Below are 13,832 nucleotides of genomic sequence, written 5' to 3'. Positions count from 1 at the left end.
GAAATCAATGAAAATGATGTAGGAATGTATCGGTCTGCTTTGGCATGGCTTCCACCATAAAGTCAATGCCTTTCTTCCTCCTCCTGCCAGAAGAAGCGCTCACCTCAGACACCAGCAGTATATTACCATGTGAAGCACAAACTGCCAACAAAATGAGTTTCAGAGTTCGGGGGAAGATGGAAAAAACGATTTAAAAAAAATGTGACCGTGTGAAAGTCCGATTCTCCTAACTCGGCCAGGACAGAGACAGCTCCACAAAACCCAGCTGATTAAACTCCCTCTGTAAGCCAGTGAGGCACACTGCCACAGGGGCAGTAGGGCACATGGAAACTGGGGCTTGAACAACAGCCAGCCTCCCCCTGGTCCGCCGCTGCCAGAGCCTCCCTGCTCCTGTCCCAAACCGCCCCATTTCCCAGCAGGCCTGGGGACACGCTTCCATTCACAAACATCAGAGCGGGCAGGTCATCCATCACCTGTCCCCTACGTGCCCTCCACCGCCTCGCCACCTGACCGCTGGTTTCTCTCTCTCCATCTCTCCTCTCCTCTCCTCTGCTATGTAATCCTTCCTGCTAGTTCTTTCCCAGCATGCTAATAGAGGATGACTGGGATCAGGGCTTAAGGGCCCGTGTCCTTCCCGTGGGTTCAGAGCCCCTGCTGAGAGGCAGAGAGGCCCTGCCGGTGCCGGGGAGCCGCCGCCGGTGACAAACCCGAGCAGACAGGCATTAGGGACGGCCAGCAGGGGGTCTGTTCTGCCTGGTCACCTTGCATGATTGGATGGTCGGATTACAATTTATTAAAGAGGCGAAAGTTGTGGGTCCCACGCAGAGCCCAGGAATGCTATGAGCTCTCTCATAACATGGGGTTAAGAATGTACTCCTTTTTTTGCGCCTCTGTGGCCACCGTACTGAGAACATCATTACAGCGCAGAGCAGGCGCTCTCGTAAACAGCTGAGCATAGCAGTAAATGTGTGTGGAGGAAGCTGGAGCAAGAGATTGCTTTTAAGTGCGCTGGTTTGATTGTGTGGGCTTTTTACAGGCGCCACTTGATACATGGCCCTGGAGGGGGAGGTGGTGTTACTGTATATGCACCTTGGCTCTGCACAAGACCAACACATTTAGATCCTCATTCATTTTGAATGGAGGGGGGGTATTTTTAACCCAGACTGTCATGTAAATGCTGTGGCCCTATAAACACTAATGCATGTTAAAATGTCCTGAACACAAACTGCTACATTTTATGCATGAAGCATTTTAAAAATAAACACGTAAAACAAGCAGCAAAAAAAAGAAGGAAGAGTTCTGGAAAATAGTGGGTTGGCTGGCAAACCCTGAGCCACAGCTGTAGCTCAGCTCCGAGATGACCTTTTGCCTGGGTTCATGTGTACCGACGATTTCTCCCTCTACTGGTGTGTAAACACAGGTGAAATTTACCGCCATATTTATGAGCTGGATGAAAGTGTGGGGTTGGGGGTGGGGGGTGGGCATGTGGCAGGCGGTGCCGCTCGCAGGTGCTCTGCTACCCGCTGTTGACAGTTTGTTTGCCAGGCGGTGTGATCTGGCCCTGGCCGTCCTTCTGGGTCATTCTTTAACTTCATTAAAATGAAGGGGCAGGAATAAAAGATGGAGATGGCTCTCAGAGGAGACATCACGGCCAGCTGACAGGCTGAAATATCTCCAGCTCCTTGCACCGGCCCTTTTGATCTGGCTCTGATACCTTTTTGTGTTTTTTTTTATTGAAGGTGATGTTATGTATAAAGTGTGTGTGTGTGTGTGTCTGTCTGTCTGTGTGTATATACATATATACGTATATATATATATACACACACACACACATTTTATTTTATTTTGAATTATTATTTGAAATAGAAATTCTTCCTCTAAGCTAAGCCACATCTTTAAGTAGCTTTTTAAAATCTGCTTTATTCTAATTTTGGGAAATAATTTTTTTCCAAGCACAACAACACAAAAATCAACTCTGCTGCTTTCCCATTGAGCCGTCTTTCAATCATGTCCTACAGTAATATCCTGAAGACATTCAAGAGCCTGACAATGTGACAGATGTTTAACTGTTGGAATAAACCTTAACCAAACAGGAGCTTTTGTGCTGAAGCACTGACTGGTTCATTTAACACTCAATGTTGCAAAGAAAGTAATCTTGCAGCCATCAACAACGTAATATTTGAAAGAGATTAAACTTTATGTCTGGGAATGACAAAAAGATTAACTGGCATACAAAATTGTTGACAGTTTTTCTACAAGAATATGAAGGTGTGCAAAATAATATAAACATCTTTGTCTTGACTTTGTACAGATTAATCATAGTAGCAGAATTTGAGAAAATATCGATCAAATGTAATGACCTTAACATATAATATCTCAGCACGCTAAAAAGCACCAATAAAAGGAGAACTATGTACGCCTCGTCTGTGTTGTTTGCTGTTGATAATCAGCAGATAATAAAAGTCATGGATTCCCAGCGCAGTCTGCACATTCCCACCAGTGCCAGATGCTATGCATAAAATTGTTTTGGTAATTGAATGTAAAATGCAAATAGAACAGTATAACCAGCAAACAGAAGAACACATGAATATACAAATGTGTTTGGTGGCTTTTGCACTCGGCACGGTCACTGTGGGCGGCGACAGGTGGGCGAGCGGCTCACCTGCCGACAGCCGGGGCCTGGTGCGTGGCGTCTGCATCTCCTGGCGCGCGTGCGGCAGCATGTGGTAGCGCTTGGCCTCGTTGACCAGGTCACGGCAGGCCTCTGAGGACTTGATGAGCTCCTCGTTGTCCACCACATTCAGCAGGTAGCTGGGGTGGATGAAGGGCAGACGCACCACGGCCAGTAACTCTGACAAGTGCTGAGAGAGTCAGAGAGAGAGAGAGAGAGAGAGAGAGAGAGTTTCAGCAAAATCAATTCATTTAACATAATTGATTAAAAACCCATAAAAAATTAACAACATATGGGAGCAGGATCGCAGATGCACTCGTGAATAGCAAGCAATCCTTCAAATAAACAAACACATAAACTGCATAAAATACAGCTGGGCTGGTGCTCGCATGTTCATAACCATCTGAACCGCCGTAAATTGGCGGGCCCTTTCGCCGGGCTGCCTCCTCCCGGCTGAGAATAATTTTAAAGAAAAGTGGCATTCATTTCTTACGGCCTTGCTGCCAGCCGGGGCTCGTCGGTAAACCCCTCATGATGAACTCCAGTACCAATTAAGGGGTAATCAAATACGCTATCACAGCCTGTCGTCTTCTCGTGGAGCCTGTTGGATGGTAATAAGTAGGCAGAACGGCCTGTGGCACAGGTGAGCCAAAAAACTCTGTGTTCACCACACGACGAGGGGAGAGGGAGGGGAGCTTAGGGAGAGAGGAAGGAGGTTGCCATGGTGAGCAATCCCATCACCGAAATCGCTCCTTGTTCCAGTACATCTCCATCGAGGCCTTTTGTCCACATCGGGGGCACTTGTAAACACAATGCGAGGTGGCCAGCAGCTGGTGTGGCTTTTTCATGCCTCTTCTTTCTGCTCTCCTTGGCATTAGATTTCAGGAGACCTGCCAGAGATGTGGCCACACCGCCAGGGAGAGACAGAGAGAGAGAGAGAGAGAGAGAGAGACGGAGAGAGGGAGGAAGAGAGAGAGAGCAGCTTGAAATAACTCCCGCTGGCTGCCGGCCCACTTCCTGATTGGGCGGCGGGTGCAGGGCACCTGTGGGCAGTCGAGACGGAGGTGCGGCCAGTGAAGACGGAGAGAAAAAAAATAAAACAGGTCACGCTTGGGGGAAACGCCAGCGGCATTTAATAACAGGCCCGGGTGGGAGGATGTCTTCCGCCATTTGCACCAGAATACCACGGTAGTTTATCAATGTGGCATTTGGGGAAGGCAGGGTCAGTGAGTAAAGCAGACGCCACATGCTTCCACCAGCCCTCTGCTCCAGCTCCCACACCCCTCACGTCATAGGATATCTAACGCTGCGTAGGTGCTACAAAATATGAAAATCCAAAGCCAGCACTTCCTGAACTGAAAATCCCATTGGATTGCACCCATTCCGTCCTCTGCCTAGGCAATCAAGGCTTATCGACTGCATGATCTGGGAATCTGAATGCAGCTCAGCTCCTGCCTTGACTGAGCATATCTGCAATAATGTCATGGCATCAGGGACTTGGTGCTATGGTACAATGAATATGCGATCAAGAAGTGCCACACAGCTGAAATCCGTTTTTATCCTTAGTAGGAAAAAAACCTGACTCTTTTAGCAAGCTTAGAAATGCTGACATCTGCACCCTATTTGGAGACGTCTTCCATCATGGTCGTCACATCCCTGTAGCGCACCACTGTAGCGATAGAGCCATGTGCTGTTTGAACCAGTGCTACAATGAGCATTCCCTTCCTTCTCAGACAACTTCTGCTACAGTACTTCTGATTTCTTTTCATTAACATTTACCACAGCATTTCCTCTATGGTGTTCAACAAAAAAGTAATTCTGGTCGTTAAGAAGTTCAGTTAAATGACTGCAGAAACCTTCATTCATGCTCATATGAGAGAGAGCTTTTCAACTGATTGTTGCCATTAGGAATTCTGACAATGAAAAGCTTCTAAGGCTTCTAAATTAAAGACAGTGGCTAAAACACGGGTCATAAACTCCAACCAATGTAGGAGAGTAGTATAGGAGAGAGAGAGAGAGAGAGAGAGACATAGAAAGAGAGATGGAGAGAGAGAGAGAGAGAGAGAGAGAGAGAGAGAGAGAGAGAGAGAGACAGACAGACACAGACAGACAGACAGACAGATAGACAGATAGATAGATAGATAGATAGATAGATAGATAGATATACTAACATGGATGCAGACTTGCTGTTGGAGGGTTTTATAACCCACTTCCACTCCCTGTTCCATAAACTGATTTTGGATGGTACTTAATATGGCGGACCCTGCATATGAACGCGCACACGGAGTGGGAGTGAGTAGGGAGAGGTTGTAGGGGCTGGTTTTTTAGAAATGCCCTTCTTCTCTCCTCTCAACTCCCTCCAAAATCTGGTTCACCCACAACTCTAAAAAGCAGTATGGGAAATGTAGTCTATACTAACAATGAACCATATTTAGAAACGGACCCATTTTCAGTTCTTCCACTAGCATTACGTGATTAACGAGTACTCAACGTTAATGTAGAAACTCGAGTATTGATGTAACTACTCAAGTACTCTGTGCAACCCACACACGCATGCGCTCACACACACACACACACACGTAAATGTGCAATACGCACATACGTAAATAAACTTGTGGCGCTAATAATTTATTCATGGATTAAACAACCTCTAATGTATGCTCTCTGGCAGCCGCACAGCTCAGCTAAAAATCAGTGAGAGGCCAATTACTGCAGTTAGCTGCAGAACCTTAAATCAGGCCGTGTAATGAGCAGCTCATGGTTTTTGTTCACGGAAGCCCTCCTGATATCACCCTATTGTTTGTCCTATTTTATGGCCAGACACACTTGCTGAGCTTCCATTCCACATGATTTGGAGAAGTCATTATGAAAAGCACATATCTGTCCCACAATATGTAAACACATTTAATATAATTTAGGCAGAGATAATAATGGACTATGAGAAGAATGATTTCCCATCTGTTTCAAGGCACTTGGCGTAAACAAGGTGTTTCGTTTTTATGGCGGCAATGCAGAGCCATGAGAGGGAAGACGCACATGATCTATGCTGTGCAACCGCCTATCGAAAACGCCCGCAAACCCATCCAAACATGCTAATTCTAGCAGACGCTGGTGCTGAGCTGTCTCCCTAGCTACAGCTTGATTGATGGGTAGCAAGGAGCTGCTGAAAAGGAGACAGATGAAGCATGGTCGCCGCACGGCCCTCTCTCTGTGATAGAGAACCAGCGTCTGCACTTCACCACGGTGCAGAAAAGGAGCTTAGCATACCGACCGCTGTCAGTGGTATTGAGCATATGGGTCTCGATATGCTTGATTCATATTAAATATGGCTGCTTGCCTCCACATTGAAAAATGACTTGCAGAGAGAGGATCAGTTGCAGTCGCTGCTGATTGCATCTAATAGTAAAGCTGGGTCTATGCGGAGGTCAGAGGCAAATAATTGTCTCTAAAGAGGGGGAGAGGAGGGATGAGGGAGGGAGGGAGAAATCAATCAATCAGGGGTTGGGGTGGGTGGGGTGGCACAGAGCTGGAGAGAAGCAGGATACAGGATCCCTGATGGAGAGCTATCTTCAAACAAACCAGGTAGACAATGAGCCAAATGTCACAGGGGTCTTTACAAAACAGCATTTAAATGCACAAACACATACACACAGTCTGAGACACGAGACCCATTACTGTTCCTTTGACAAACTCAGGGTACACGATAATGACAGGTCTGCGGTAATAAGTCTATTTTAATATTGCTGCCACTGCATTTGGTTAGTGATTTATCAGAATTACATACGAAGAGCATTCTGCAAACTTCTACTCTAAGTGCCCTACGGTAATAGCTCTGGGACCAAGTGAAGACTCACATTAATATCCAACACAGACTGGATGACAACAGCACGAGCACAATAAAATAAGAATTTGCCATTCCATCCATGCTGTGCAGAGAATCCATCCTCTCTCAGATAAGAGCTACATCGCAATAAAAACAAATGTGATCCCATCTGATGGGACAAAATGCAACACTATATATTATTCATGCAGATTAGGTAGGCTAAAGGTTGGCCTTTGATCACATGTCCTTTAGAAAGCAAGCTTTGCCAATTCACTAATCCCCATCTCTTACTTTTCAGATATAACACACCGAATGTCATGCTTCTCACCTTACAACAAGAATGTCACACTACAACTGCTTGATCAGAGCACAACACACAACCATTTAGGTTCTTTTCTACCTATAACAACAGACAGCAAGGGACATTTTTTTGTTTATTAATCAGATGTTCTTTCTTTCTGTCTCTCTCTCTCTCTCTCTCTGATTACAGTCCCTAGCTTTTTTTTATTGCCTGGTCTTATCAGATGATTACACATCATAATAAGATAACAAGCAGGCTTTGAAGTAGGCTGAACTCCATCAGAGTAGAACTCATTTTTTTCTGAGTGCATTGTGCTGAACTAAAGGCTGGCTTCATATATACATATATACACACACACACACACACAGACACACACACACACACACACACACACACACACACACACATTTTTGACACACAAGTCTGCATACTACACAGCCGAACGCAGCACACCGAAGAAGTCCTGCAGGGTAAAGAAAGAGATTCCTGATTTGCTGTATATATCTACCCACTCCATCAAATTGGACTGAGATAGTCTGAAACCTGGAATACAAACCTGAAGTGGAGCGAGACAGAGACTTCGGAGAGACGGAGAGAGAACCCGAACGAGGGAACAAATACAAATAAAATAAATAAATAAATGAACAGAAAGAGAAAAAGAGAGAGAGAGTGTGTGTGTGTTCTTCCTCCCAGTTCTGCATCAGTGCCACGCTGGATTTGTGATTTCATAGGCTGAGGGCCCCACGGGACTGCAACCAAGGGACCGAGCTCATTTTCAGCCGAATTCAGATTGATTTCCTCTCTTCGCTCTTTCTCAATGGAGTCTGTCCTGGGCCAAATAAACATAAGGTCACTGCATCAATCTCCATTGCTTCTCTTTCATGCCATCTGAGCTTGTTTCACAGCAGAGTTTCACACTCTCCCAACAGCACGCTCCAATGGCTCCCACCACTCCGCCTTGGTCGCCGCACCGAGCGTGATTGACAGGTGCGGCTGATTCTCGTGAGGCCTCCGACATGGAGACATATGTACACGTGTCACAGTGTCCGTTTTTGACACTATGTCAGAAAAACAGAGTGCGATAATTGGCAGAGCTGTATTGACCCAAATTCAAGGAATACAAGGACAAATACATGAGTAAAACAAGCAACTCAAAAAGGCAGATTCATTTTTAATGAATGCGACTATATGGTAGTGGTGGTGGTGGTGGTGGTGGTGGGTTCTTGGCTTCTTATTCTTCATTTGGAACTTCGACCCACCTGATTTTCCACTTTCCCACACGTTTTCCAAGGCTCAGCAAGCATAGCAGAGGGGCCTCTGAGCCGACCTTGGCCTCCTGGCCGCTCAAACACTTGGAGGCTGTATATTTCACTTGACACGGGCCTCTGCGGCCGACAAAAGCGCGCTCGCCCTCTTTGACCTTCAGAAGTCACTGGCTTTTGATTCAGTGCTCCTGCAGCCTATTTCTGGACGACCAGTGGTGGATTTAGAGCTTTATTTATTGTCGGTGTGGGCCCAGAAGAGAGGTGGCCATCACGGATCCCCCGTTCCGACTCGACTGGAACTCTGCGCCGCAAATCTGGTCGGGTTCTATTTTCACTTTCACCTCCGCACCTGCACAGCCCAATCAACCTCCACACGCTGACCTCTGCAGACCAGCGGCTTTTCAGCAGCAGTAAATTAAAACAAACGTGCTCTCCTGCAAAGAACCGGGGGAGAGGCAGAACTTGTCCCCAGTGACTGCGCTTATACGTGCTACCACTTTCAAATGAAATGTTAGGCATGATATAAAATGGTGCTTCAGAGTTTTAAAACCCATTTTGTGTCCCTGGCACAGTAGCTTAATTTCCATAACTTTTTGGATGTTCTTATACAATCAACCACAGCAGGAATGAATAAACTGGTTGGCAAAACGCTGATTTAATCTGGAACCTAGTAAATTCTGATTGCAATGATGATAAGAAAAATTATTTTTTAAGCATATGCGCATTTAAAAAAAAAATAAAAAAAGCAAATTGCTGCAAACGGATTCGCTGCTGCCACAGACATGCTTATCAAAACCTTGCAGTTATCATCATCGGCCAGAAAACTGAATTGCTGAGAGAATACCTAGTTTGGTCTTTAAACAATGAGGATTTCAGAGCAGAGAGTTGGAAGACTTTTTCACTCCCTTCCCATATTCCCCCAGCCGAGTGGGATAGAGGATTGAAGCCAGAGCCCTGATGTTTGAGATAAGGTGTCTGCTAAAGCTGCTGGCTTTGGGAGGAAAGACCTGGTGTAAATTCCAGCTTGCCCTCAGAATTGCTCAACTGGTGTCAGATGTGTAACCGCACTGCCTCGCTTGAGCCGTGGTATGTGTACACACTGGCGAGACGTGAGGGGGAACAGAGACCCAAACAGACGGGGAAAGAATCAAAAGAAAGGCATTAAGTATCCTCTTGTGCATCGGCTGCCAGCTAACAGCCTTCTGCCTAAGGATCTGTGGGGTGGCGGAGTCACTGGGAGAGGAGCGTTTGGTGTGCCAGGAGGAACTGGACTCACACAATAGTCACATGATTTTCTTCAGTGGCATCTTTAACCACCCATGCCTGTTTTCAGAAAATGGAAGACTACAGGGAATATCACAATCTGCCTTCCACTCCTTAAAAGTCGGTTTGTTTGTAGTCATTTCTTCTCGCTGATGAAAAGGACTGAAACTTCAAGACCACCCTTGGGGGAATTCTGTACTTTACATCTCACACCAATTTAATAAAAAAACAAACAAACCGAAACACACTGTAAACAATACAAATAAAAAAAGACATTTATATCATCAGCACACCGTGCATAAGCAAAAATGACTCCATTTTCTAAATGATCAAGCAACACTGAAACAGTTCTCTGGTGCACAGTCATTCTTTCTGGCCATATCCTCTATACGAGACACTGTAGCCCTGCTGTACTGTGGAGATAATGTCTGCTCCACTCCACCAGTCTCCTGCCAAAGCACAGGGAAGGTTTACAAGCCCATGTTTTTCACAAGCTAAAAGCAGCTAATAAGTCAATATGACATCTGCACAACTGGGTACTATGACCTAATCATATGGTAAGAAAATGATAACACAATTATGTTATGCGATAACAAGGTCACTGGCTTTTATCTATGGTGCATGGCCAACAGGGATCTGAAATTGCACTCAAATCTAAATCCATATGGGGTCCCTACCAGCTCCGACAGGCTCTGGCTGGGAAAAGAATCACACAATTAGCGGTTTATTCCCAAGAGGCAATTACATAATGCAACACATCAAAAACTAAAGGCAGTAAACACGAAGGGATATGTGAATGCGACAGGATTAGCTCTGTAACAGCTGGATGGGAAGAGAGCATAGAAACTGCCTTTCTTTAACGATCTCTGGTTTTGGAGGACACTTAGGTCAGAATACACTCGAACAGCTCAAGGGGTAAATGAGCGACACGTGTGCATATCTTCTTTCAGACCTTTCAGCACAGAGATGCCTTGATCCCATTAGTCATCCCTGCCCTCCTGTGCATATGTAGTTGTCAGACTGTTGAATTGACTAGACTCTGACATTACAGGTAGAAATTAATATCAGTGTCAAAATGAAATTCATTTTCATCAAAGGACAGCCTGTTTCTGTCTGTCTCACTGTTTTGTCTAGCAGGCTTACATAGAGTTAAGTCCTTCATTTTGATTTCATTTCACTTCATCTGTTTTAATCTCGCCTATTCATTTTTTACAGCCCTTCCATCTGCAGCTCATTTGTGGCAATGGATTCATCAGTGTGAAATGAAATGTCAGGACTGTGTGACAGGCACCATCTAAAAAGGCCTGAGGGACGGTGAAGGCACAGGTCTCTACCTGTACTCTGAGTTTCTGCCCCAGTGAAATGGGAGGGGGGGAGAGAGAGGTCTCTACCTGTACTCTGCTGCCAGGCTCCTTCCTGATCCACTTGATGACCGTCTCGTAGACCAGTTCCTCGGCCTTGGTGTTGAGGCTGTCATTGGACATGTAGCTGACCAGGTCGTCTTTGGAGATGCTGAGGATCTCGTCCTGGCTGGCCACCTCCGGAAAGTTCTGCAGGGCAAAGGCCTTGGCCATGTTGTGGAGCTCCGTGCACTGCATTGCCTCGGCCATAGCTAGCACCCCCAGGCAGTTACTGGCCGTCAGCTGCTTCTCTGATAGACAGAAGACACATGGGCAAACACACACACACACACACGCCCACACACACACACACACACACACACACACACACACACACACACACACACACACACACACACACACACACACACAAACACACAGATAAACACACAGATAAACACACATAAGGACAAACACATAGAGCATTAACAATCAGAGAGTGTGGGCCTTGTGTTTATTGGATTAAATGTATCTGGGTGGCTTGCACTGGAGCAAGGAGGGCACAACATCTCAAACAGCTGGCGGACGGGCGGGGGTGGAGGGTGCAGAGAGCCCAGAGGGCAAATCGATTGGACACAGGAGAGGTCTGCTCGGGGGTCCCTTTGATCAGTGGAGACAGATACAGACCTTTTTCATGGCACTGAAAGGTCAGCTAAATAACTCCCAAAAAACCAATAGCTTTGAATCTCTGAGATCTCCAAGCCTCTTTGCTGCTCTTAAAGAAACATGTGTATGCTATCAAATTCAGATAGAGTGATGTGTTTCCTTTCAACCATTGCTAGTCTGAGTCAGATGATCCATAAATCAAACAGTGTAATAAACAGACACTGTTGCATATTATTGTAGCAGACTATATGCTTCAGTGCACAAAAAAAGAAAACAGAATACATACTATAGTGTGTACAATTAGGCAATGGAAGAGATTATCAAGATCATTAAACTATCATCTCTTCAGCAATTTCATTTTCCACTGTTAATGACAAGTAATTTGAGCAAAGGCATCTTATGTAAGTTCCACTCTGTCTCTCCAAACTGCTGTTAAATGAGCTGTTTGGTCTGAGGGCTCTGCATAGAATTACACCAGAACTACAGCAGTGCCAAGACGGTAGCTCGGCTTTGTAAACAGCCAGGGGGGCCACGCTGAAATACAATTCCCTCTGATTCTTATTAACTTTAATAAGGCATTTAAAAGGCAGTGCTTATTTTGGCCACAGTGCCCCAGTCTAGATCAGTGCGGAGATTTGTTTTCTTCCGCTCAAACCCACCAAAAGTCTGAAAATAAAGCCTTGAACGCGGGCCAACCCATCGCTGCTGCGGTGTGAAGTTCCTTTCCCAGAGATTTACTGGAGATGTTCAACATCTATGCTAATCACCAACTAAGTGGAGAGGATGCAAGGCAGTCTGACACCTCTCAGCTTTTTATCATATGCTTGCATATATTGAGCTGGTCACACTGCAGCGGAGAATCCCTAAAGGAATAAATGTCATTTCATACCCAGTCAGGCATTCATGGATTATTAAATGGCAGTTCCCTGAGGTGGGATCTGACAGGAATACTGGAAGACAAAACCCCAACCTCAGCGGTCAGAAACCAACTGAGGAATCTTTTTGAAGTGGTGAACGGATTTCACAAAAAGGCACGTCAACTTCCATTCACGGGTTTCAGCCTGATCTGCTCTCTCTCCTCTCTCTCTCTCTCTCTCTCTTTCTTTGTCTGAAATTCGCTGCTGTACTCCACAAAAAAAAGGCAGAATGGTTCAACTCGCGCGTTCTATAGTGGCACACGTACGGTGACATTTGGTGCTGAAAGAACAGCCCTTCCTGTGGCACTGGGTCATTAAGGCTTCATTAAAGAGAAGGTCCTGGCTTCACTACATGTGACAGGGGCCATGCATAAACAATGGCGTAGCCTGTGGAAATGACACCGCAGCTGCCGCCGCCGCTGTCACCGCTGCCATCGAGCATCAGGCTGGGATTGCTGAAAAATGTATAGCCCGGCCCGCGACACGGCGCTTCACTGACTTGGAGAGTAGGAGCTGTGTGGTGTTCTCCCCCCTTGAGCTGTTATGATCAGTGGGTTTTTATCTTTCAGGATCTCGGACACAAATCATCAGCCGGGGCCCTGATGCAGCCAAACGATGCTCGCTGGACTAATCTCCAGGTCCAGTGCTGTCAAAAGCCACGGCTGGTGCTACGGCAATAATAAGTGCATTAATCATCGTCTGGTGTTTACACTGGAGTATACTGTGGACATCTATTAATCAGCTCTGGTGCGGTGAATCCACTGATGCCGAGAGCCAGAGAGAAAAAGATAGAGTGAGAGAGAAAAAAAAAAAGAGAGAGAGAGAGAGAGAGAGAGAGGGAGGGAGAGAGAGAATGAGAGAGATAAGAAAAGGAGAGAGTAAGCGAGAGAAGAAGAAAAACGGAGAGAGGAGGGAGAGATTTGTCTAACACTGTTGGGACTCTCTGGCAGCCTGATCAGACTCAGTGACAGGATCTCCCCGAGACCCTCACCACAACACACCCAGACCCTCACCAACCCAGACCCTCACCACAACACCAGCCCAGAACCTCACCACAAAACACCCAGACCCTCACCACAACACCAACCCAGACCCTCACCACAACACCAAGCCAGACCCTCACCAACCCAGACCCTCACCACAACACACCCAGACCCTCACCACAACACCAACCCAGACCCTCACCAACCCAGACCCTCACCAACCCAGACCCTCACCACACACCAACCCAGACCCTCACCAACCCAGACCCTCACCACAACACCAACCCAGACCCTCACCAACCCAGACCCTCACCAACCCAGACCCTCACCACACACCAACCCAGACCCTCACCAACCCAGACCCTCACCACACACCAACCCAGACCCTCACCACAACACCAAGCCAGACCCTCACCAACCCAGACCCTCACCACAACACACCCAGACCATAATGGGGTACTGAAGCAAGAACCAGAGAGGGGGATAGCAGAGATCTGTGGTGCTAGCTGGAGGTGACAACACACCACTGAGTACATCTGGAGGCTTGCTTGAGTGAGACTGGACTCCAAAAGCGATCACGAAGAAACAGCCCACCCTACAGTG

At 46.5% G+C, this 13,832-nt stretch overlaps 1 protein-coding gene across 1 annotated transcript in view; it reads right to left on the bottom strand.

The window, feature by feature from the left end:
- LOC105909435 (kelch-like protein 29) overlaps window positions 1-13,832 on the bottom strand; it is a 79,236-nt gene that overhangs the window by 19,005 nt on the left and 46,399 nt on the right. The window contains exons 8-9 of the mRNA XM_012838063.3: window positions 10,715-10,974; window positions 2,663-2,861 (exon numbers count right to left, since the gene is read on the bottom strand). Coding sequence (XP_012693517.2) covers window positions 2,663-2,861; window positions 10,715-10,974 — 459 coding nt within the window. The remainder of the gene's footprint in view (window positions 1-2,662; window positions 2,862-10,714; window positions 10,975-13,832) is intronic.

This window comes from Clupea harengus, chromosome 14 (genome assembly GCF_900700415.2).
Source record: "Clupea harengus chromosome 14, Ch_v2.0.2, whole genome shotgun sequence".
In the NCBI taxonomy this organism is placed as follows: domain Eukaryota; kingdom Metazoa; phylum Chordata; class Actinopteri; order Clupeiformes; family Clupeidae; genus Clupea; species Clupea harengus.
The sequence above is the reverse complement of the archived record's forward strand: the minus strand, read 5'-3'. Positions and strand labels throughout refer to the sequence as shown.